The sequence below is a fragment of the Typopeltis vanoorti genome, chromosome 1 (assembly GCF_054136105.1).
Source record: "Typopeltis vanoorti isolate ZY-2024b chromosome 1, IOZ_Tvanoo_1.0, whole genome shotgun sequence".
Lineage (NCBI taxonomy): Eukaryota > Metazoa > Arthropoda > Arachnida > Uropygi > Thelyphonidae > Typopeltis > Typopeltis vanoorti.
The window spans coordinates 117543011-117570747 of NC_143549.1; the positions used below are offsets into that span (position 1 = coordinate 117543011).

General features: G+C 37.8%; 1 protein-coding gene across 1 annotated transcript in view; it reads left to right on the forward strand.

Moving 5' to 3' along the window:
* The window catches only part of sip3 (septin interacting protein 3), a 306647-nt gene that overhangs the window by 171995 nt on the left and 106915 nt on the right, over window positions 1-27737 (forward strand). The window contains exons 8-9 of the mRNA XM_090399016.1: window positions 5925-5990; window positions 18840-19180. Coding sequence (XP_090255142.1) covers window positions 5925-5990; window positions 18840-19180 — 407 coding nt within the window. The remainder of the gene's footprint in view (window positions 1-5924; window positions 5991-18839; window positions 19181-27737) is intronic.

Genomic DNA, 27737 nt, shown 5'->3' on the forward strand with positions numbered 1-27737 from the left:
CTAATCCAAACATGACACTGCCTCAAGCGTGGAAAGAGTTTTCAATATTGAATTGTGTGAAAAATATTTCTCTGTCCATTAAGGAATTACAACCCTCTACACTTAATGCTTCCTGGAAAAAAATATGGCCTGAAATCATTCTGGAACAAAATTTTGTACCTCCAGTGGATGCCGAGCTAAGTGGTATAATAAACGTCGCACACATCGTTGGTGGAGAGGGCTTTTATGATATGGTTGAAAATGAAATTAGTGAATTAATTGATGGGGAAGTAGATTTAAATGAGGAACTGGTACAGTTAATAAATGACATTGAACCAAATGGTGGGGAAAGTTCTGCTGAAGATTCTGATTGTGATAAATCTGTTAAAGAATTCAGTTTAAAGAAATTAGTGGAAGGATTGGACTTGGCAAGAAAGTTATTGCAGCATAGTGGCAAGCAAGGTTTTATTACTGACTTCTTGATAACTAAACCAGCCGAAGTATGCAATGAGAATTATAGTAATGATGTCCAAGAGATTTCAAATGATGACGAGGTCCAGTCACTCGTAGATAAAGAACGTTTATGAAATGCTATTTTTGAAGACAGTGATGATGGATTAAAAATATGCACTTTATTTTATTTTGCCTAAACATTTATGCATTACGTGCAATGAAGTTTACGCACATTTTGTAATTTTTATAATTTTATACTATGTATTTGTTATCTGAATTAAATAAAAATATATTTTTGTTGGATATGTCGTTGTTTATATAATTAAAAAAAAAAAAAACACTATTTTGGAACATAACCCTTCTTTTTCTATATGATCCGAGTCTCGCATAATGCAATTTATATAACGTGGCATTTCTATGGAACCTAACATCCGCATTATACAAGAGTTACATGTATTCATAAACACAGTAACTCATTTTTGTAACCAGTCCAATCCATGTCATCTCTTAGCTGTGAGTTCTCTACACCTGACCTTGTCCTCTCCTCGTTATCACCATCCAGCTCATATTTTTATCAAAATCCTCTTATTCTTATGTTGACTATTATCATACATGCATTTATTAATGCTTCCAGTATCCACTTTTCTTATGCTGTGTCTTCATGTTCATCCTACTTCCCATTTTCATACATTCTTATTTTTTCAAGTTTTACTCCTTATTAAGAGTCTCTGACCCTCCAAGGAGTCAGACTCTTTGAGGGAGGCCACATACTAAACACACACACATACACACACACTGGCTATCATACTTGTTCTTGAATTCATTAACACTGCTTTCATTCACAACATCCAATGACAATCCATTCTAATCACTTACCACACTCTGAGAGAAAAATCTAGCCCTCACCCCGTTCTTAGCGGCCTTCATTATCAACTTCCATGGATGCCCTCTTGTCCTTTCCCCACCTTCCATAAATTGAAAAATTCCATCAATTGAAATCCTGTATGGCCCTTCCAGAAGTTTGTAAGTCTCAATCACATCATCCCCTCTTTCTCCTGTTGACTAGTGTCTGCAGTCTATAAATTCTCAGTCTGTCTTCATAATCGATATTCTACAATCCTGATATCATTTTTAACACTCTCCTTTGTACTTTCTCCAATATGTTAGAATCACAACAGAAACCAGGAGACCAGGCCTGTGTACAATAGTCGAAGTGAGGTCTTATTAAGGCCTTGTAAGGAGGCAAAATAACTTCCTTATTTTTACATGTGAACATTCGTTTCAGCATTACAATTATCTTTTGAGTTGTATTTGCAATCTTTGGCACATGGCCTGTGAACTCTAACTTCCTATCTATTAACACTCCAAGATCCGTAGCCTCATCAGAGTCTAATCTCACCAATATAATATGACATTGGATATCTAATCACATCAAAGTGAACTTTACATTTACTGACATTGAACTGACATCGATTTTCCCATGCCCATAATTCCAGCCTTTTCAAGTCATTCTGCAAGTACTGCAAATCAGCAGCATTCCTGATTACCCTACTTATCTTTGCATCATCAGCAAATAGCTATATGCTGCTTGTTAAATCCTTCCCAATATCATTAATGTACAGATTGAATAACGGTGGACCAAGCACTGATCCTTGTGGTACACCACTTGTTTTTTATTTTATTTTTATTAATCTTTGTACTGGTTATGGGCAGTACTACCCTTACATCATGTCCAGACTTGATATAGGCCTAAGCCTTTGCAAGTGTTTTATCCTATACCTGTTCGAGTTATCATTGTAGTCATTCTCTGGTGGTAACGCCATGCCACCAGTGTGCCCTGTAGGGCCCTCAAGGAAAGAACTTTTATATCCTTTTGCATAAGCTCAAGCTGTTTTAAGTCCTTATAATTGTCTGCACTCCATACGCCATGTAAAGAGATGGTGATGCTGGTAAACCTCTGAGTTGCCCCATGCTCCTCCTGTATTTTACTAACTAGATCTGAGTTATTTTTATAATAATTTACTTTATTATTATGCTATAGACTAGTGGACGCCCTGTTCCCACCACCTGGGTATCAACCATCCAAATGTCACCATCTCTTTTAATCACTCGAAGTCTGGCTTACACAAACCTGTGGAGGTCCTATAATGTGGTTCCACTGCAGTCTTCCAACTCTTAAAGCGGTTGTTCAGAATGGAGACCACGGCATCATGTCTCCTCACGCGAACCCCATGAGTGCGGAAGCAACACGGGGCTATATGAGACAATGTCTCACTGTAGTGGCTGGCAGCCAGCCCTACAATTGGAGTCGTCACTACCCCCCATCGAGCTGTTCAGGCTCAAGTAGGCAGGGCATTGAGCCTCTTCCTGATAAGGTCAATATACTCGAACCCAGGGAGGAGTCTGGTGCCATCCCTTACCTAATCATGCTGGAGAAGCACCCGATATGACTCTTTTAAAAGAGCACCATCTATGTGGGTGCTGACTCGATTAAAGTACCTTGATAATGGACCAGCCTGTAGCCAGAGTCAGATCCCCCATATACCAGTTTCTGATATCTGTCAGTCTGCCATTCTCTTATCCAAGCTAATATTCTATAACCCAAACCCATTTTCTCCAATTTATGACAGCCTATTATGCTGTATTCTGTCAAAAGCCTTAGCAAAATCCAAAAGTATCACGGTGTATCCATTCCCATTGACTAGTTCAATGGCAACATTGTTATAGAATGTGAGCAAGTTGCCAAAACATGACCTTCACTTAGTAAACCCACGTTGTTCATTGCAAAGTAGAGATTCACTGTCAACCCATTTTTGAATGTGAGCCCCTAACCTATTTTTCAAAATTGGTCAGAGCATATCGCATCATTTAAGTATTGTTTAAATGCTTCCCATGCACTGTTGATATTCTTTCCATCCAGCAACAGATCCCATTCCAGTGAACTCGGTATACTCCTCAGAGTTGGTCATAATTTCCTGCTTTGTATTTCAGCATGTAAGTCATGTGGTAGTAAATTCCCAAGTGAGTAATGCATCATCACTGTCAACAACCAGAGGTAGAATAGTTACATCTTTAACTGAAATGTCCTCTGACAGTATAATCAAATCTAACACTCTTTGACCTCGAGTTCCTTCTGTCACATGCTGCTTTGTATTTGAGGAAGTTGTCCCGCAACAGCTCAATAAATGCATTTTCATTCTTCTCATGAGATTTTACTGCTACCCAATCAATATTTGGATTAATGTCTCCCATTATGATTACTCTTTTTGCACTCATCTTTTCTATTTGGTGATGCATTTCTTCATCACTAGCAACCGATCAACCAGGTCTGTAACAACACCTCAGTATGTAATTGATCTTGTTAGATTCCACCTCACACCAGATGGTTTCAAACTCACTGCCACATGAAATATTGTTAGTAGTAGTACTACAATCATAGGTCTCAACTCTACCTGGATTCAAGTCATCCGATATCATTATTAGCACACCCCTCCTCTCCTTTCTAAAAATACAGTACTCTTGACACTTGATACCAGTTAATAGGTCTGATTCTGATAGACAGGTCTCACTAATACCTAGAATCAGAGGTCAACATATTGATTAAGGCAACAAACTCTACCCCTTTGTTTCTGATACTCTTAGCATTTATGTACAGACACAATAATAATCTACCTTTGTTCTTTTGTATAGTCTTGTCTGCAGTCTGCCTGACACAGTTGGACAAATTGTAGATCTCTATTCTTCTCTAATGCTTTATATATATAGACCTCTTTGCACACGTTTGATGGTCTGAACTGGACAAACACAAAGCCGAAATCGTTCTCTCCTCATCAACATTTCCATGACAAAGCCCATTCCTGTTATTAGCACAGTTATATAACATTATCGCTCTTGCACTCACATTCACACTATTCCTTTCTTTAAAATTTAGTTTCCCTGACTCTCTTGTGTTAGGTCTCATACTAGTTATTGGTTTTTCTAGACTCCTGATACTAAACGCATTCAGAAACTTGCATCCATTTCTTCTACACAGCCTACTCGTCGAATTGTTTGCCATCATAGCCCTTCTTAATTAATTTTTATCATATTGAGGTAAAATACTGACAATTTTCACTTTCTTGCTCTTTACTCTTGCCCTTTCCAATAACACTTTCATGCCTCTCTCATATTGAACTTATTGCCAGTTAAGTCGTTAGTACCTATTACAACTACAATTTCATTTACTTTTCTGTTTTCGAATTGCTTCCTTTATATTCTTAATTTTCGCTCCAAGTAAACGCGAAGTTTTCCTGAAGCGAAGTTATCTTTCTCTGCCTGTATATCAGCACTTCTTTATTCTTGCTTATTTTGCTGTTTTGCCCTTTTACATTATTTCTTACTTTTTCATCTCTCACCTCTAATTACTCTCCAATTCACTGACTATCTTCATTTGCCTCAAGCCAAATCCTTCAAGTGTTATCCATCACTCTGTTTCATTCTTACTTCATCTCATGCAGTCATATGTGCATTCTTTTTGCTTCACATAACTCTTTCAGTATGTCATTTCGACTTTATTATGGATATCGGGGTTACATACTGACTACCTCTCTCTCACCACATGTATCTTTATTATCTCTTAATAACCACACTCTCATTGTGTCCATCAAAATAATTTTTTCTACAACCACTACTATCTCCCACTTGTTTATCCCCCTCCCCATATATCCAAAGATTCAATCAGCCTGCTCTAGCTCCTTGGAAAATAATCCTTATGCACTCTCTCATTCACCATACCTGTAATGAAATTTCCAGGTTTTCAATCCTGTATATCTTTCATTTCATTTTATATCTTTACCAACTCTATTTTCATTTGTAGCTTAGTTCTTCCTTAAAAGCATATGATGTTAAAAACCACTCCATTAAGAAATAGATTGAATATTATATTACTAATTGGCCTCTACACTTTTGTGGTCTGTATTATTAGTTTTCTCATAGTTTTAGAATCTGAGAATCCAAATCTGAGAACAATAATTCAGATGTGTATTAAATATAATGCAGAGTTTTATGCTTAGAAAGATTTCTTTGCATTAGGTAGAGCAATCATCTTCCATATTCCTACCGGTAAGTTTTCTTTTCATCATCACCATTAATCGTCTGCGTTTTTAACAATCACTACTTGCCTGTGTTATGATCTTCTCATTCTTTATGAATAGAAGATTACTGACAGGTATTATGCACAGGATTGTTGAAGAGTAATCTAAGAAGAGACTTTGATTTCATGCATCATGACAAAATAGAATGTACAGTCATAAATGTGTGCTGCATCTGTTTGATAGATGTGTGAAGGGTTGGACTGAACTCATAATTTCATGGAGAGATTTAGTAGTAATAACCAAGTTATCTTTGCAAATTAACTAAAATAGATTTTATAGTATGCTTATGAAATTGAGTAGCTTTTTAAATGATTTTTTATGTATTTATTTATTATTATTTATTATTATTATTTTTATTAGGGCTTTCAAAAAGGCTGTTAATGATGTTATTATGTCCAGGAGAGCCATTAGGAATATGAACACACTGTAAGTTGAAACACATTTTTTAAGACATTATACTGATGTTATGCTATGCATTTTTCAGATCAGTATGCTTATAAGTTAGATAATGCATAAATAATATTTACTATGTATTCATGTTGTGATGAGTAATTATAAATCTGGTCTGTTTTCAACCATGGAGCTACCCACACACATAGAGAATATTCATGAGCAGAAACACTTACTACAGTACTTCCATGCAATGTGAAGAAATTACATTTCTTACATAGCATAATGAAGGTCTATATTTATTAAAATACACTGGTTTCCTTAAATTATAGAAGAAATAGAAAAACCCATAACTAAAAAACAGTGGGATGAGTTTTTATGCAGTTTGGTGAAAAGCAGTATGAAATGAGATGTGGATGAAAACACCCACAGAAATTATAAATAGTTTGTCTTCATGTATCCATTGAGTACTGAATAAATGTTCAAAAACAAGCAGTCAAATGAGATTGTCAGAGTGCCTGGATAAGGAATGTGGTTCACAGCAATACAGTGCCCACAATGTTTCATACTGTTCATAATGGTGTTCAGGAGCTCGGCTGCCAATAACAACCATTGCTCCTGCAAATACTTTCCTTATTTCCTCAAGTTTTGAGGACAGAGATGGGAAGGTTGAAAGCAGCAACACATCTAATTAGAGCATCCCAGATGGTCAGGAGACCTATCTGGCCACTCCACACATATGATAATCTCTACTTGACGACATTGGTTCACTAGCTTGACTCATTGAGAAAGAGCATTATTGTCTTCTAGGATGAATGTTTCCCCTATTGCACTCGCATATGGACGAACATAGTAGTCCAGGACCTTGTCCCTATGTTGAAGCATTCACAGTTCCTCTAGAGAGCAGAAACAGTTTAGTGCATCCACCTAATGAGATGCTTCCCCCAAACCATCACACTAACTCCTCCATAAATGTCCATTTCCATGGATATTGGAGGGATGATAATGTGTCCCTGGTTTTCTCCAGATCAGAGCCTTCCTGGTATTATTTTATAGAATAGCTTGGGACTCATCTATAAACAGTACTGACCGCCATCTGTCTTGGGTCCAGTTGTCGTGGAGCCTGGCCCATTTCAAATGTTCTCTCTTGTGCTGTGGGGATTGGGGCATGCAGACTACTGGTCATCTAGCATATAGACTACCTTCATGAAGCCTTCTTTGCACAGTGTAACCAGATTTTATTATGGGCCCATATGAGGGGTTGATTGGTCAACCTATAGTACATTTGTGTATGGGAAGAGAATTGGGCAATAAGGAACTTGTTCACATTGGATTTGAAGATCTGTGCATTGTATTTCTTGGGAAACACATGGAGTGGAAGGCTGTTCTACAATGCACTAGCAATCGGAATGGAGGAAGAGAAATTTGTTCTGAGTATGGAATTTGACTAGGAAGGGATGTTGGGTCATAGTTGAACATATTTCAATGGATTTGGTAGAGGGGGAGGAATTATATAATAGCTCTGATGAGCATTTACTGTGGAAATATTTATAGAAGATGCATGCAGCAGATACTAGACACCTGTGTGAGAGTGGTTTGAGTCAGTTGGTAAGTGATGAGTTGCTTACCCTGCTTTCTTCTGTATTGAGTCGAATATTTTTAGGGAGCTCTTATAGGCACTTTTCCTGATATGCGTGCAGTACTTGATGGATGGACAGATTTATGATTTGTACAGGGGTTAATAGCTGTTCGGGGGGGGGCTAAGGTAATGACTTGAATGAAAGAGGAATCCTAAATTTTTGAATACCAAGGAGGCAACAGTTGTAATGTGTTTATGCCAAGTCTAGATGTTAAGCTAATCCCAAGGAGACAGATTTCATCCTGCTTAGAGCTCTGGGTATTGTCAAAGGTAAGGCTGGTATAATATGTTCTCTTTTTGTGGAAAATAAGGCAGAACTGTGTTTTGTGCTCATTGAAATTGGCAAGGTTATCTGAGCCCCATCGATGATTGGTTTGGAGGTCAGAATTTGGACTGTCATCGGCAAAACTGAGTATTGGATTGGTTTTTTCTACACATCAATGGCCTACTGCAGTAGGCCATTGATGTGTAGAAAAAATGGTGGATGAGAGGACAGATCTTTGTGGGAACCCCAGTATAAGTTGCATAGTTAGAAGATAGGGAATTTAAAAAATCACGTGCAAAGTGCATCCAGTAAGAAAATTAGCGACCCAGTTGCAGAAGTCATGGTACAGGCTAAATGATGGAAGCTTACTTTATAGTCCCTTGTGCCAGACCCAGTCAAAAGCCTTTTTTGGAGATGTCTAGTGTAGTTACTTGGAATTCCCCAAACTATTCCATGATGCTTATCCAGAGGTGTGCAATATAGGTGAGCAGATCCCCTGTTGAATGGCATTGGCGGAGTCCATACTGGTGGTCATTTATTAGTTGAGTTCTTTCAAGATAGCAGAGAAGTTGGATTTTGATGGTTCTCTCCATTACTTTAGAGAGAGTACTGATGTGAGAGAGAGAGATTGAGTAATAGTTTGATGGTAAGGATCTGTCACCCTTTTTGGGAATGTGTTTGGGAATGCTCATTTCCAGGATGTAGGACTCATCGTGGGAGGTTCTTCTTAGGAAACACAGTCTATCATATCACTCCTTAAACTCATTGCCCGTTCTTGCTCTCACCACTCTTATCAGGCAATGCATTCCACATTTCAACCACCCTCCACAAAAAGAAACCACTTTTCACCCTCTTGCTCACAGCTTCCTTCCTTAATTTCCAAGGATGGCCCCTTGTCATCGTTCCTTCCTGCTGTTCAACCAAGAGAAAGAACTCCCCAGTGTCTACCCTGTAACTGCCTCAACAGGTTAAAAGTCTCAATCATATCGCCTCTCCTTTTTCTATCCACCAAACTCTGCAGTCCATATTCCCCTCATCCAATCCTCATAACTAACATTGTACAGCCCTGAAACGATCTTTGTTATCTGGGTGCCAAATCTGAGAACAATAGTCTAAGTGTGGTCTGATCAGGGTCTTATACAATGGAATGATAACTTTTTTTATCTCTGCAGGTCAGCATCCTTCTCAGTATTGAAGCAATCCTCTGGGCTACCTTCCACCTTTTGCAATATGCTCCCTAAAGTTCAGTTTTTCTGTCTATCATCGCACCCTTGTCTCTGCTACTCATTCCAGTACAGCTCCTCTAATTGAGTGTGCAGCCTCCCATCGATGTATCCCAAACTTCAAGACTTTACATTTTGCTGCATTAAATGGATATCCCCATTCATTTGCCCATCTATCTAGTTTATTCAAATCCTCTTGCAGAGCTGCCATATCTGCACTATTACTGATAACCCTTTCCAGCTTCACATCATCTCTGAATATCTCCTTTCCAGCTTCACTGAATATTTCCTTGCAATCAGATATAAAGGTTGAACAATACAGGTCCCAGTACTGAGCCCTGTGGAACCCTGTTTGTAACCTTCTGCTTCCTTGCTATTGTTCCACCATACACAATTCTCTGATACCTATCAGACAGCCAATCCTGAATCCAGTTGCTAACCCAACATCTAAACTCATGTGCTGCAACTTCAATATCAGCTTATCATGTGGCACCCTGTCAAATGCCTTTGCAAAATCCAAAAAAATGGCAACATATGTCTTTTCCTCATGAACCTCTTGTCACTTTATTATAAAAGGCAATCATATTACTAAAGCAAGAGCATCCCTTAACAAATCTATGTTGATTTTCACTGATAACATTATCCTCATTTGCCCAATGCTGTATACAGTCTCTCACTAATTTCTCCAAGACCTTGACAACTACTGATGACACACAAACTGGCATTTAATGTCTAACATTTGATTGAGCTACTTTTTTACAAAAAAAATTAAGTAAAGATGTTTGAATTATGCTCGCCTTTTTAATCTTATGACGCAATTTGCGATGGCTGATGATCGCTTTATCAAGATTTCTACGGACTTCGAAGCTTCATTCCATATCAGGATCAGCATCAAACAAAGTTTCTTTAGCATACTCAGTGTGATTGAAAACTAGCTCAAGTTCTTTTGCAGTTGTGCAGATTTCTTCAATAATGTTAGATCTTGGATTTTGTGCACAATAAACTAACATAGGCTTGAGTTTAAAGTTGCCTTCTGCATTGCCTCCTAATAAAAGTGTAAGATGATCTTTAGATACTTTGTATCCTGGTTGAGATTCTTCAGTGTTAGCTAGGAAAGTGTTTTACATAACACCTCCAAAGACTCATCGAGGAAGGGTACCTACTCTACAACTCTCCGTCTCAACTAACCTTGACTACCTTCATCTATACCAACGGCATCTACCGCTGACCACCAACACTAGTATCTTCACAGACAATCACAAAATCCATGTCCACAGCAGGATCCGAACCTGCAGCCTTTTGACTGTAGAGCAGATACGCTAATCACTCAGCCAACCAGGCCGGTTTTTGTTGCCATATGCTTCCAAAATAGACCAATTTCTTCGACGTTGAATATTTGCCAATCATCATAATCAATCTTCTGAATTATCCTTTGTAATTTTTCAGGAAACTTAACCACAGAAATTTTATTAGCACTAGCAGATTCCCTGGTTATTCTTACATTATGCAGTCTAGCTCAATTTTTAAAATGGTCAAACCATCCTACTCTCAGTAAAGCTTTCACATTCCTCTTGAAATTTGGTCTCTTTCAATGAGGTAAAAATATTGAGAGCTTTGCTTGAATATTTCTTGTACTAAGAGGTATTCTTTTTTGGTTACAATCATCAATCCAGAGTGATAGAACACGTTCCACTCGATCATTAAATTGCTTCTGTTTTAGGGATCTGCATGCTTAAAGAAGCAGTAGCAACTTTTCCTTGTTCTTTGTATTCTTTTGTTCTTATTTAATATAGTCCAAACTGTACACTCATGAGTGTACAGTTTGGACTATATTAAATCCCGGGTCTCACACAATCATTGTATTACTAGCACCACTTTCATATCCCTTAATGACTTCCAGCTTTTTTGCTCGCTGCAGATTGGTGACAAAAAATTTTGCAGAATATAAAAAAAAATCATAACTGATTAATCACTCGCTTAAAGCTGGAAATGATATCATTTCACTCATTCGCACTAACCGATTATCCATCATATTGAATTTACATTAAGCGAGATTTTCCTGTATATGGTTGGTTGCTGCTATAGTATTCCGGTTTGTTCTAGTATTCTGTCTTCACTCTGATCCCTATAGTCCCCATTTTCTGTTTTTGTCAGCATTTGCTTGTTTGCTATGCTTTCCCCCATGCATTGCTTAAACTGATTGAACCTGGAGAACTGCCAATCTGAGTCTGGAATTTCACTCTCTCCTTGACAATCCGTACCCTTTTCTCTTCTTGAGGGGGCATTCACATCGTGGCTTCCTCCTTGACGAGGACTGTTATTCCCTCTTGTAGTCCTTCTCTTTCTACATACATTCTCCATTGCATCTCCTAGACATACCAACCTTTTTGACCTCGTCCTATAAAGTTTTAATCTATCAGAGTGTACTACCCAAGATTTCCCTTGTTCTTTTTCCTTTCTTATTTTAAATGTCACTGGGGACAATTTTTCTTGAATTTCATATGGTCCGGCCGCGCTAACAAGACCAGATCGCCGGGATTCAGATCCTTGTATCTCCTCAATTTGTTGGCATAATTTCTTGTCCTTTGTGAGCAAGCTTCGCTTTATTCGTACACCATCTCTTACGCAATTCTATTATCGGTGATCAGGCTATTGAGATAATCATCGATGTCTGGAAATCTCGAATTCACATGGGAATTCCTGATATCAGCTGGGAATGTCGCCTCAAAACCATAGAGGATAACTGCGGGGGCTTCTCTGATGGCGGTATGTAGGGCGGTTCTGCATGCGAATAACGTGTGAGGCAGAAAGATATCCCAATTCGAGATCTGGAGATCGGATATCTTTGACAAGGTAAGCTTTAAAGCCCTGTTCAATCTTTCCACCATTCCATTGCCTTGAGGATGATAAGGAATAGTGAACAATTTCTTTACTCTCAACAACTTACACAACTGTAACATAACTTCAGCTGTGAAGTTGGAGCCTTTGTCAGAGAGAAGTGTCTGGGGAGTCCCATATCTTGAAATAATCAACTTGAAAAATTTATAAGCTACTGTTTGGGCAGATTGATTCTTAATTGCTACAGCCTCTGGATTTCGTGAGAACATGTCTATGACCAGTAAAATGTACCTATTTCCTTTCTTGGTGATAGGTAGGGGGCCCACGATATCCATGGCTACAGCCTGAAAGGGACGCATGCGGTTAGGGAAAGACTGGAGAGGAGCCTTACCTACAATGCTGGACTTCTGTTGACACAAATGACAAGAAGTCACATACGATTCTACATCTCCCCTCATCCCCTTCCATATATAACGATCACGAACTCTGTTCCACTTTCTATGTATTCTTTGGTGACCTGCCAGATCAGAGTCATGAAAGATGAATAGTACCCATGGGATCATTTTCTCTGGAACTACCATTTTGTCCTTCCATCTCTCTGTGACGCTCTGTCTGGACAATAAGAGACCATTCGGATCAATGTATAGTGCGTTATTGAAGGATTCTTTAATATGGGACTTCTCTCCTCTCAAAACTTTCTCATAAATCTCCCCCCATACTGGATCCCTCCTTTGCTCTTCGATTATGCGAGACTTATCCCATACTTGTTGTTCCAAAGAATTGATCCCCCATTTTCCTCCCCCCTTTTCTTTGTATATAGGGAAAATCACCTCTTCCTTAGGACTGACATCACTATCAAGTACGACATCCAGAGATCTGGATGGATAGTCAGCGACCACGTTCACTGAGCCAGAGATGTATTTTATTTCCAAGTCTCCAGAGCCCACCTAATGATTCTCTGATTTTTGACCTTCATTGAGGATATAAACGACAACGGTTTGTGATCAGAGTGCAAGATGAGATGAGATGTCCTAATAACACATACCTGAACTTTCTTAATGCATAAACAATAGCAAGGGCTTCCTTTTCTATTACCGAGTAATTTATCTCGGAAGATGCAAGTTTCCTACTGATAAAGGTGATTGGTCTAAACCCCTCTTCCTCTTTCTGCTCTACAACGGAGGCGATTGTCTCATTGGAAGCATCAGCGGAGATATAAAAATCCCTACCCAGTTTGGGATAGGTCAGGACAGGCGACTCAGTTAGAGCCAGATTTAAGCGTTGATGTACAATCTGCTGTTTGTTTCCCCACTCGAATTTTCTCCCCTTCTTTGTGAGTTTAACTATAGGTTCTATCAGTTTGGAGCATTCGGGAATGAACTTCCTGTAGAAGTTGATCATTCCCAAATACCTCCTAATCTGCCTTACAGTTGAGGGAATTCTTGCTTTCAATATGGCAGTTACATTTTCCTCTGTGGGTGTTATACCATGTTCATTTACCACATGACCTAAATACGCTACCTCCTTGAGAAAAAGCATTTAGAACACTTTAGGTATGACTGAGCTCTGTTAAGTCTTTCCATGACCTCTATTAATAGTCTCTTATGCTCCTCGACACAAGATGAGTAAACCAGAAGATCATCCTGGAAACAGATAACCCCTTCTCCCAACATATCAGATAGCAAAGAATTCATCAGGCTCTGAAAACTCATGGCTGAGTTCCTGGCTCCCTGAGGTAGTCGACACAGCTGATACTTCTGCCATCTTGCGGTGAAGGCAAAGTATTTTCTGTCCTCCTCCCTCAAAGGAATCTGGAAATAGCCAGAGTTCAGATCTAGTTTGGAGAAGTACTTAGCTCCTTCCAGGCCAATCAACAAGTCCTCAATCTTGCACACGGAAAAATTATGGTTTAGTGACCTTATTGATTTCTCTCAGGTCCAGTACAAACCTTAATCCACCATTAGGCTTTTCTACTAAAATAAATGGGCTATTCCGTCTAGAATTTGACTTTTCAATAATTCCAGCTTTCTCGTATTCTAAGCGTAATTTATGTGCTTTAGTGGGGTCTGATATCGTCTCACATATATGGGCACATCAGAATTGATTTTAACAGCATGTTGAACCAGGTTAGTACAAGAAAGTGAGCTAATCTCCTCTGTGAACACTTTCGGATACTTGTGGAATACAGACTTAAAGAACTCCATCATGTGTATCCTTTCCTGCTCAGAACTTAAGTTCTTAATGCAATCTTGGATCAGTTTATTCCTCTATGCTAGACTCCTTTTCCCAATCCTTCAATTCGACCTTCAAGGCTTTGCTCTTCCCTACATGATCTTGCATTCTGCACTGTGGCCTGCACTATTTTCCACACAGGGACAGTGTTCCATTTGCAAAATCATACATAAAGTTATAATTTTCTAAAAAATCAATACCCAGTATGACTTGGTTGCTAGTGTCAGCAACCTCAGGTAAGACTAGCATCTCATGAGTGACAGTGATAGGGAAGCAAGGTATGGAAATCCTGGCCTTCACTTTCAAGACTGAGGAAAGCTCAACTTTCGCAATTCCCATGATCTTAAGGGGTTGACTTAGTTTAGTAAAACTGTTAGAGGCTACATCCTGAAATGCCTCAACCAAATTTTCTGGGATTACCGTTATGTGAGCCCCAGTATCAAACAAGAGTTTGCAGGGTATACCCTTAATCAAACCTTCTACCAAGCAGGGGCAATTTCCCTTTCACCTCTGCTAAAGACACAGTTTGCATTCTTATTTCTTCTCCCTTCACTGAATCATCTCTCTCAGTTGAACTACCGACAATCGCAACTATACTTCTCGCATTCTTAGTTGACCCAGAATGCCCCAAGCTCTTTAACTCACCTTTTATCTCTTTTTGTAGTTGTTCCCTCAGAGAAGAGGCTTGCTCCATTTCATCCAAAATTCTCTCTCTTTTTCTGGCCAGGCTAAAACACGAATCTAGCTCCTGGGCTCCTTTCTTAAATATTACTGCTCTTAATCGATCACATAATCCAATTCTGAACTGTTGGAAGGTTAACCACTTCATGTGGGCCTCTTCCTCTGGGAACGAGAACCTCATGGATTGTGATACAGACATAATTCTGTTCCGAAAATTAGACACACTCTCTCCCTCCTCTTGTATGCAATTATACAGCTCCTTCAATACCTGGGAACTTCTTTTTTTCTTAGCAAATTCTGAGACCAATATTTTTTTGAATTGTTGATAATCCAAGGCTTCCCTTATCAATGGAGAGTGATCTATAAACGCTTTGGCCTTTCCCCCCCAGTTTGCTGCATAGCAATACAAGTAGCTGGAAATCACTCCAGCACCCTGCCTTTCTTAGTTCTTCGATATATTCGAAGAAGGCAACCACATCATCGGTGTCTTCCCCAGAGAACCGTGTGAATACCTGCTGTGGATTTATAGATCTAAAAAATTCATCGTTATCTATGTTGGAACTTGTAGGCAGAGACATGTTGGTATTTTGGCTCACAATAAGATGTTACTGAAATATTCTAATATACTTTTTTTTCTCAGTAGTCTTTTGCCTGGCTGATATGAATTCAAAGACCAACTCACTGTGATTGATCTATTTACTAATTTTTGTTTTCGGGATCGAATCACATCCTGTCGACTGACTGCGCCATTTTTGTTATATACTCTTTTTCTATATTTCGTCCCTTTTAGCCTTTAAGGTTAGTCTACACTTAACTCGTTGTTCTCTTAAACCTTTCCCCTTTTTAAACAAACAAAATCTTTGTCCGCTCTTAAGTTTAATCACGTGTAGGATACTTAATGATTAGGGCTTTGTCCTTTATTGAGATGTGGCCATTAAACATATCTTCTGAGACAGTCCACCCGATAAGCATCGACAAATTTATTTTTTAACTGCGCTAGCCAATACCGAGGATAGATGAGACTCTTATCCAGGATGGCTCTCTCAGAGTGATACACAGTAACTAAACTACAGTAAATTTCTAACCTCTGTTCACTATATTCTTGCATGCAGTCGTGGTCCGCTTTGTTAAATTATACATGTGGGTTCTTCCCGCTAAGTTCGATAATAATTTTATGAGTGGCTGTGTGAATTCATATACTAAACCAGATCAGGCAGGTACTAAGAAACATATTTATTAATTAAAGAAATGATACATGAAAGTCTTATTTCTAGGTAATCGCAATCAAATTTTAGTAAGATCTCTGGTTCATTACTCCTAACGAAATACATGAACAAATTTGTTTGGACCATCTCTATATGTAACCTAGCATTATCTCATCACAAGTTATCACACATTCTACACTCACGTGGTCACCAGTTATATCACTTAACACAACACAGTTAATTCATACAAATTAAATAGAGCCCTTCTAGTCAGACAGTTCTCAAACAAAGATGGGTCTATGCCTAGTTGGAGGCAGTTCCTATAGTTCCATATAATGAGTCCACTACACAAAATGTTCTTTGGAAAACACACAATTCCTTAACCGTGAATATATAATACAAGAGCCTACATTACCGTCTTTGAAATGATACTTGTTCCTTTCTTCTGCCTTGTCTGGGCATCAAGGCTTCTTCTCAGTTTGCTGCTCGTCTGATCACCTTCGACAACTGTATGGCCAGATTCTCAGTGGGAAGGGCGATATGGCTCAGGACCTTAGCCAGAACGGATGGCATCTACTTGGTTTTTCCGTCGCACGATATAGCATAGCTATCCTAGTCCAAGGAAATAGCTAGCCCTATTCCTTACACTGCAGCAGATGACTCATACCTTCCACGGCTAGCCTGGAACTCCTCCGTAGGTGCAGGCTGGACCAATATTCGAGAGGTCAGGAAACAGGAACCAAAAAAAGCCTCAAGTGGGGGTTGCTTGACCTTTCTGTTTTCATGCTGTTCCCGGCGTTTCTCATATATCGCGATGTCCGCCAACGCATCGTGGGTTTTTGTCACGGCATCCAGCTCCTTCCACTGCATCGCACGTGCTCTTGGCATGTTTTCTTAGAAAGCGCTCTAGTTTCTCTTTCTCATAATTTCTCCCCCCCCCCGGCACACATACCGCTGGACAATCAAAAGGTGACCGTTGGACTCTGGCTTACAGATTTTGCTATCTCATGACACATAACATGGGGTTCTTAAATTAATTCAATACATTAAATAATTTCTCTATCAGACCCTTATACATAACAGGTTAGGTCTTAAAATTTTCTTTCATTTGTTATATAATTTCTTACTCCTATCTGAGTGTTATATACATATATATACATTTCCAGTTTATAGCCAACACACCACATTCTCTGCCTATTTTCAAAGAGTTGTTCCTGAATAAAAAAATGTTATGTCCCACTTATATTTAGATTATTCAGGACACAACAGTGTTTTTGAAATGGATATGGAAGTGTTCTTTATTGGAAAAAGTTTTGGTGTTATTTTGGGTGAGTTGGGATGTATTTTTATTATTTGTTCCAATTTTTTTTTCTATATTTTTAGATTTTTTGTTATTTTTTATGGGCGATTTCTTTTGTATTCACAGTTACAATGCCAGTATTTTTTCTAGGAACATTAGTTAATTTTTTATCTGTTATTATTTATTGGTTATTTATACTTTGTAGACAAATCTTTTCATAAGTTTTTTTTTAATTACGCCCATCATAAATGTGAGCATGCTTGTCTAGAGATTATAGGATCATGTGTAATTTGATCTACCCCAGCAACTTATTGGACACGCACATAATACAATAACTATAAATTGTTGTGGTATTATATGCGTATTCATTTGCCTCTAATGAAAGCATTTCTGTTCACACCTGTTATTTCCCTATTTCTATTTTTCATTTATGCATGGTTCATTACTGTTCATATATTTATGCATTTCAGTACTTTAAGTATACCAACCAAATATAGGATTTTCCTCCATTATTGGTTTCTGATATGCTTTGACACAAACACATTCTTCTCTCACTCCACACAGCTTTGGTATAATGTAAAGAAACTATCAAAATTTGTGGCATGCCTGCTGATATGCAAACAGGAAGATGAGAAAATGTCTTTTCTCACCACAGTGTTATGGACAGTCCAAGCTTTGTTCCAACTTGGCACGAACATGTTACATTCCCAAGTATCTATGCCACAGCTTAATGTTTTGGTATTCAGCTGAAAACAGATATACTGTCCATTCAGCTAACAAGGCTAGTATTGAAATCCTATAGAATTTTTCTTTTTGTTTCATTTTTTTTTTTTTTTTTTTTTTTTTTTTTTTTATGAATGATGATAATATTTGATCTTTGTTACTTGAATATAGGTTTCTGTGTATCTTATTTTTTTTGTTTTGAAAACACTGTTTCATTAGTTGTTCCTCTTTCATCCATCAGAAAATCTTTAAAAGCTGAAATTGACACATATTGGAAACAGTATGTGCCAAATCTTCCATTGCTGGAAAATCTGTGGTGTGCGTTTGCGTGCGTGCATACACAACACCACACATTTCGTGTAAACACCACAGATTTTCCAGCAATGGAAGGTTTGGCATCTCTTTCAGTCTGGACAAAACATGTATAACTTATATTTAACACAGGCTAGGGCTTCTAAGTAAGGGCCAATTCACAGTGATGGTGGTGTCATTAATGCATTTCATTAAATAACTTATTTTCCAAGTCTCTGTAGTGTATTCCAGACATGTAAGAGCTTTAATTTCTGGGTCAGAGATGTACTGATGAATTATTGCGATGTTTTGATCTGACAAAATGGCCAATCAGATAAGGAAAATTGGAATCAGAGGTGCTGGAAAATTGGTGATGTACCTGTATATAAATAAATGGAAATTCAGAATATAAAAGTAATGGTTTATACTGTAATTTTTTGCAATAAATATTCTGATCATGTTTATATACACATTAAAATATAATTTAGGTATCCTGATGCCACTCCGGAAGAACTGGCCACTGTAGATAATGTTTGTATCATTTGCCGTGAAGAAATGACTGGAGGTGGAAGCAGCAAGAAACTGCCTTGTAATCATATTTTTCATGCTTCATGCTTACGTTCCTGGTTCCAACGACAGCAAACATGTCCTACTTGTAGAATGGATGTACTTCGTGTTGCCACACCACTAACGAGTGGTGGTGCTGCTGCTGCTGCAGGTGCTGCTCCTGGTGTTACAAATGATCAAGCTGGAAATGCTGCTGCACATCCTCTTGGACAACAGGTACCTCAGCAACAGCCTCAGCAGCCACCACTTAACTTGCCAAACTGTAAGAATGTATTTGCATTACCATTTTCTCCTCCCCTTAGAAGTTATATTTTCTGCAGATTATTTGCATAAATAATGTTAATTATATGTTATTAGATTAACTTATTAATCACAAGTTTCTGAAGGCTATTTGCAAGCTGTTTAAATTAATTTCATTTAGATTTGCACATGATCTAAATCACCATATCTGCATGTTTAAAATTTGGACAAATGGCAATATTTCAATGCATGTTATGGCAATTTAATGCTATGTGCCCTGTCTGTTCTGATTACCTTTTATATCATTTTAATATACATGAGAGCTACATTTTGTATACACCTAGATTTTTACAGATTTGTTATTAACAACGAAGAAAACCAAATGAAAATACAAAGTTTTGTCAAATAATTTAATGCAACAGTATGTGAAAAGAAGTGATACAACTGCCTACCAGCACTTTGTAGGTGGGTGGTAATAAGTTCATCAAAGTACAAACAGTGTTTGAAGAAATTATAGTTGACTGGTTATAGTGAAACTGCCTCATGCAAGTCTCAGCCAACTTTCCATAGCATCAGTAGTATCATGCTAAATGAAATTAGTTAGAGCAAATCATTCACTGTATTTCTTTGGTCCTTACAGTGCAAGTTGACTATCAGTTTTATGAGTTTTGTAATTATTCTCTGACCGTCACTTTTCCCTTAACATATTAGATTCAGTGACCTGTCATGACCATGTAACTTCATATAAATCCAAAGGCTTTCTATAGTTTACTACTTGTGTTCTTTAGCCAGTTTATTCTGTAATATGTGAGGAAAACTCAAGTTTCTGGAAGGAAAATTCTGCTACCTATGTATGTAAGATCTGCTAATTCATCATCATTCAAAAAGTCCTTATAAAAGGATCCTACATTGATATTGTTTAAAGTTTGCAACCCCCCCCCCCTTCCCCAGAGAGAGAGAGAGATTAAGGAAAGATAGTTCACTTAATTCAGATTTGGAATCTATGTTGATTGCAAGCTATTTGTGTTTTCATTTTTCATGAGGAAATTGGAAGGGGAGTGGAGGGAGAATTTATTTCTACTAAATAACTGTTAGCAGCAGTTATTCTCCCAGTTTCCTCTGTGCCTATAAAAATGCATGTTGCTTTTTGTTTGCATTCATTCACAGTCCAGCTTAAAATCCACCAATACTGCTGCTTTCAGTACATACCTTGGTTTAGAAGGAATATAATTACTTCTAACCAGACAGTTTTTTTTGTAATGCAGTATAAGTATATGGACAAAATTTTTGAGCAAAGCCTGAATCCTTTGATTCAGGCCTTGCTTTATTATTTTAACAGCCTGAAATCTCAAGTTAATAGTAGAAATGGAAAAAGATAATATCTTCTTTTTCTTGATGTATATGGGTTTGGAAACAGTGTGATGGTAATGCAAAAAATTCTGATTTTATAAGAAATCAATAAATAGGAAGACATTCTGGTTAATTGACCTATCTCACAATGCAGAAATTCTGTTTCTGCTTTGCCTTTTTGTGCAGGTATTTCCATGGTTACTTCTACCATTCTTCCACTTTCCTTTGTGCTTATAAAAATGCATGTTGTGTTTTGTTAGCATTCATTGTCAATCCAACTTACAATCCACCAAATCAATGCTTCATCTTTCATTCCATTTATCTTTTCCCTTTGGAACATCTTTCCTTATTTAGCATTATCTAAGGACCACAGCCTGAAGCTGTTCAAAAAAAAAAAAAAATTAAATTAAATTAAAAATAAGTTTCTTATTAATTCCTTGCTCACTACACATTGTACTGATGTTCTACAAGTTTTGCAACCTTTATGTTTCTTTATATAAAGAGCATATGTTCATGTAACATTCCACTATCAGTATACTCATAAAAGTGTTTACTTGAATTCTGAAAAAAGAAGTTAAAATTTGAACAGTATAACCTCTTTTTTTGCATATAATCTCACTGGAGGTGCCAGAAAAACAGCTGGAATATTTTTTTCAGTCATTATGAAGGGCACTTGGGGAGGGGTGCCCTAATAATAAGTCACAGATAAGGTTCAGGCTGCTGACTAATAACTTCTAACATCATGCTCTGGCATAACGATATTTTATGATGTAATTCTGTGTTGATAATGAGAATGATAAGTCTTAAACATTTAGTTTTCAGTAAGTGTATTTTAAATTAATTAGTCGGAGTGTGAAAAGAGTATATACTTCATATTGATGGTGTATAGTATAACAGTACAGGTATTGAGTCTTTTGTTTGTATTCAACAAGAAAAACTTCATTTGATGTAGCATATGTGGAATTGTCTACAGTGAGTTTGTGGTGTTAGAATATGTCAGAAATATGTGATGGTTAGGCAGATTGAGGATTGTGTAGTGTTGGGTGTGAGTGGAATTTAAAATGAAAAAGCAAATGAGATGGCAGGTAGATGATGACAGTTGCTAGGAGAAATGTGAGTATGAATGAAGATTTTTAGAGTATTAGTTGGTAATAATAAGTGTAAAATATCAGCGAATCTGAGAAAGGTGATGGGAAAGTAATAAAAAAATAATAATAATAAAAATGCATGGCACAACATCGGAGATGTTGAACTTTGACAGGTGCTTTGCACTACCACATGGGAGTTGGGTAGGGGGGGGGGGGAATGATGGGCAAATATCAGAAAAGTAAGAAAGAAATCAAAACATGAAGAATTATGAAGTAGAATAGGTGGATGAAATGATAGTGTTGTCAGGATGATGATTTTAAAGCAGATAAATATGCTGTTAGAGAAAATACTGAAACAGCTCTTGAATAACATGAAAAGCAACACAAAAGAGTCAAGATTGTGTGTTTGCATAGTATGAGGAAGTGAGCTAAGGCAGAGCTGGGATTATAAATGATTGAGTGAGTTGAAGTAATACAGGGTGTCCCAAAATTACGCAAGAAGTAATTTTGATAGAAAACACAGGTTTTTAATTAAAAATTGTAATTTCTTATTGATTCATAAAGTATACAGTATAGGGTTATGCATGGAATAGCATATCGGGTAAATGGCCTCCACGGCTTTGCTGGTACATACGCACTCTTTTGTCGAAATTTTCCATGACCGTTTTGCATAAATGTGGCTGAATTTTGTTGATACAGCGCTCAATTTCCTCCTTCAAGGCGTGGGTGGTCGTGGGCTTGTTGGCATAAACCTTAGTCTTCAAAAAACCCCAAAGAAAAAAAGTCCAACGGCGTTAAGTCACATGATCTTGGTGGCCAATTCTGATCACCAAAATGGGAAATTACACGACCAGGAAATGACTCATGCAGTAATTGAATTGTTTCTCAGGCTGTATGGCATGTGGCACCGTATGGCATATGGCATGTGGACGACATGTGGTTTCTTGTTGAAACCACATGTCGTCCACATCCATATCTTGCAATTTAGGCACAAAAACTGGATTATCGTGTCGCGATAGCGAGCACCATTAACTGTTATTGCCTTACCAGCTACATTTTCGAAGAAGAATGGACCGATGATGCCTCCAGCCCAAAATCCTCACCAAACAGTGACATGTTGTGATTGCATTTGTTTCTCAACAATCACTCGTGGATTTTCTGAACCCCCAAATGCGACAATTTTGTCGATTAACGAAGCCATCAAGATGAAAATGAACCTCATCGCTGAAGATGATTTTGTTCGAAAAATAAGCATTCACTTGTTGTTGTTCCATAATCCAGTCAATGAACTGTCTTCGCTGTGTGTGGTCAGTAGGCTTCAGTTCTTGAGTCAATTGAACTTTGTAAGCATAAAGATGCAAATCTTTCGTGAGAATACGCTGTAGAGAGCTTCTCGAAATGACCAATTCAAGACCACGGAGCTGAATTGATGTTCCTGGACTCTTAGCAACACTCTCACGAACTGCTTCGATGTTTTCTGTTGAATGACTTGTTGAAGGACGGCCAGAGTGTATAAGATCACTAATTGATCCAGTTTCCTTGAATTTTTTAATTAATCTTTTCACAGTTGATGAAGTTAAATCACTATTCCGACCATATTTTGTACGAAAATTGCGAACTGTAGCTGCCAAACCTTCATTATTTTTAAAATATTGCTCAACAATGAAAATGCGTTGTTCTTTCGTGTAGCGCTCCATTTTTAATAATCCTGAACTGTCAGCTGTCACGCTGTCTTTTTTTTTTTTCTCGTTGGCAACACTTTACCGCACAAATGGCGCTAAATTTAAATCTTGCGTGAATTTTGGGACACCCTATAGAAGAAGAAACAGTGTGCAGTATGTTGATGTATGGGATGATTTTGTTGGTAAAAGAATTTGTGCATGCAGTATGGCAGTATGGATTGCATTTGAATGGTTTCAGTGTTGGGTGTTTGGAGAACATGTTTGTTGAAAGATAGAATATAAAGTATATATATAGTAGTGGTTCCCCCCTCCCCCCCCACATGTTCCGGACTGTTAGGCCGGTTCTCCTTGAATTTCGAAGACTTGAAAGGGTCCCTCCCCCTATGGTGCCCAACCCCCTGAGTTCCGGACTGGTAGGCTGGTTCTTGAATTCTGATGACTCAAATTTTGAAGACTCGACACTCAGGGTAGCCCCTGAGTTTCAAAATGTTTCAAAAAACGTGACATAAAAAGGCTTATCATTTTATATATATTGGGTAGATATAAACATACGAGGGTGGTCTAAAAAGTTCTTGGCCTAACAATGAAAAAACGAATTTATAATTTCAAAATGAACTTTATTTTTCAACATAATTTCCCTTAAGACTAAAACATTTATTCCATCCATGCTCCAGTGCCATTATCCCATTCCTGCAGTGGTTCTCAGTAAGATCTGCAAAATACCCCTCTACAGCTGCAATTATCTCTTGATTTGAGGAAAAACACTGACCAGTGAGGAAGAGTTTTAGTTTTGGGAAGAGATAAAAGTCAGAGGGAGCCACATCTGGGGAATGGGGTGCACGTCCCACCAATTCATAGAGCAGTTCCCTTCATTTTCCTCAAAAACACCTTTGTGGGCAGGTGCATTATCCAGATGAAATTTTTCGTCTAGTCGAGTTAAAAGATTGGAATAATATTCCGCAGTTATTGTTTTACCCTTTTCAAGATAATTAATAAACAAAATGCCTTTAGCATCCCAAAACACTGATGCCATGACCTTTCCTGCTGATGAACAGAATTTTTCTTCTTTGGTGCTGAAGAATTGACTTCTGTCCACTGTTTTGACTGCTGTTTGGATTCTGGTGTGTAATGGTGAATCCAAGTCTCATCCATAGTAATAAATCAATGCACAAAATCAGTTTTATTCTTGTTAAAAGGCTCCAGGCGCTGTTCAGAGATTTTCATGTGAGTGCATTTTTGATCTGCTGTGAGCAAGCGTGGCACCCATCTTGTGCAAAGTCTTTTCATTTGCAATTCTTCATGCAAAATATATCCTACGCATTCTTTTGAAATGCCTATAGTTTCAGCAATTTCATGCACTTTGACTCGCCTGTCATCCAATACATATCGTGCACATGATCAATGATTTCTGGTGGTGTTACACTTTTTGGACATCTTCACGTGGATCATCTTCAAGGCTGGTACAGCTATGTTTAAACTCGACAGCCCATTTCTTAGTTGTCAAAAATGAAAGAGAAGAGTGCCTTTTATGAACTTTGAATGAATTTCTTTTGGCATTAAACTTTCTTTTACAAAGAATTTTATAACCACACAATACTCAATTTTATCCATTTCAAGGGATACCAGACAAAACTTTTGCTTCAGACAGCTGTATAAACAAAACTACTTGATAGAATGACTTGCAATTTCACATGGATGCTTATGACAGATTTACCTACTTAGAAAAAAAAAATTGCGCTGATAGTGTTGCCATCGATGGTCGAGGGCAGGAACGTTTCAGACCACCCTCGTGTGTGTATATATATATATATATATATATATATATATACTGGGGGGGGGGCACCCTCCCACACAGAGTTCTGGACTGGTAGGCCGGTTCTCCTTGAATTCCGAGGACTCGAATTTTGAAGACTCAAAAGGAGGTCCCCCCCACCGGCAACCTGCAGTGCCCAAACCCCCGAGTTGCGGACTGGTAGGCCAGTTCTTGAATTTTGAAGACTCCCCCCCCATGGTTCCCCAAACTGGTAGGCCGGGTCTCCTTGAATTCTGATGACTCAAATTTTGAAGACTCGACACTCAGGGTAGCCCGAGTTTCAAAACGTTTCAAATAACATGACAAAAAATGTGACACAAAAATGTTACAAAAAAAGCTCATCATTTCATATTATAGAGTAGATATACAATAATGATATTGGAAATGGTCTAGAGCAGGAGGATCTTCAACCTTTCAGACAGTGCAGGCTACATTAAAAATTTCAGTGAAGCCCGCAGGCCACTAAGCTATACTCTGGTATTTAGAATTGTAAGATGCTTTCTAGATTCACAAGAAACGCTGTGCATTTGATGCTTTACATAAAATCCTATAGAAATAAACAAATTTAGCTTTAAGAGCATAGGTAGGAGTCGGGTTCGTGATAAGTAAATACAGTTAATACTTGAAAAAATATAATTTAATGAAGAAAACATTCATTTTTCACAATGTCAATGGGCAACTTGACAATGAGAAAACTTGACTTGAGAAAACAAGTGTTCTCTGCTAGGTTGGCAGGAAAATGACCAAGTGGAAGACCAAGATATAGGTGGATTGATACTGTACAAAGTGCCTTAGACCAGTGCTTCCCAAACTTCTGGATGTCGGGTCCCCCTTTGGAAAAATTAAAATATTTCACGGCCCCCTTCGAAAAAAAATCGTAATATATAGACATATATTATTATAATCTTTATTGTATTTATATTCATTGCAAAACATACGCAGCGAATATTGCAAAAATGAAATGCAAATATTACATTTTTAGCATCTTACATACACACATGACATGGCACATTATCTCATATTTTTATATAGATAGATATATTGTTATTGTACATTTGCAGTACAAGCACATGAAACGTAAAACGATTAGTAATAAAGAAAGAATTAAAAACACAAAAGAAGTTTAATAACAATTTAATGTGATGGATGTGTTTCAATACTGCTACACAAAAAGTCAATATCAGGTGAAATATTTGAAACTGCAATTCTTAGATTTCTGTGATTTTTGTGTGATTTTTTTCCATTAAAATATAAAAAATAACAAAAAAGAAATAATAAATAATAAAAATTAAATACATTTCTTTTAAGATAAAAAAATCTACTTAGTCTTCAAACATTTTAAATTTGTTTTAATTATTTCATGGTTCCCCCTCAACAAAACCTACGGACCCCAAGGGGGCTGCGGCCCACAGTTTGGAAAGCGCTGCCTTAGACGATAGAAATATAAGATCTGATAATGTTGGAGTCTTGACAAGTAACAGACTGATTTGGAGGTAAATTGTAGATAGTAAGTTAGTAATGTTGTAAATTTTTCATGTAGTACTATCATATCCTGTACACCCCTTGAGGGTACATGGCAGGAATTTGATGATGATGAACTTGGCAATGTTTTTCCTTGACCAGCTTGTCGATGTTGGCATCAATGTTGGAAGCCGCTATGTGCAAAGTATTCTTGAGATGTTGGTCCGTAATCCGAGTTCTTGTCTTCGACTTCACATGCTTCATTCTGGAGAAGAACTGCTCACATAAGTAAGTGTTTCCTAACAAAGCACACATCTTCAAAGCATGCCGGTGAAGATTAGGAAACGCGTCCTCAGAAACGTAGTCTTTGTAAAATGTAAGCAAGGGCACATTGAATAATTTTTCTCTCAAAGAAGAATGTTGTTTTGGAGTTCAAGCAGCTCCATTTGTACTGAGCCCAGCATTTCGGTAGCATTGACACTGAATGGCATTGAAAATAAATCTAAAGAAGACTGTTGGTTACGAAAATCACTAAATCTCTGTTCGAGCTCACTTTACAACACAGCTAACTTTGTAGCATATTCATCAAGACACAAACAGTTGGACTCAGCGAGAAGCTTAAAATGAGTTAAGTCTTTTTTTGCGAGTTGTGCCTCATAAAGTTTGAGCTTGGCCACAAAAGCTTTAATGTGATCAGACATAGTGTGCACCAGTTGATCTTTGGATTTTAGCCACGTATTTAGGTCATTCATATTCAACAAGATGTCGGTCACAAAGGCAAAGTCTGACATCCACTTTGGATCGTTAAATTCCGCAGTCGGATTTCACTTGGTTTGCATGAACTGCTGTATTTTGCTCCTTAAGTCAAAGACTCTTTTAAGAATCTTCCCTCTGCTCAGCTAACGCACATCACTATAATAAACCACATCAGCGTGATTCGCTTCGCACTCTTGGGTCAGAAACTCTTGGAATTGACGATGATTCAATCCTCTTGCCCTAATAATGTTGACGACAGTCGCAATAACTTTCATGACATTCTCAAATCTCATGAGATTTATGGTGCACTATCCTAAATAGAAATCAGATTTGGGATTTCTGTTGTGCTAAGTTTGATAGATAGACAAATTTTAAGAGAGCAAACCATCATCATCATACGTATCAAGGATTTAGGCCTAGTATGGCCTG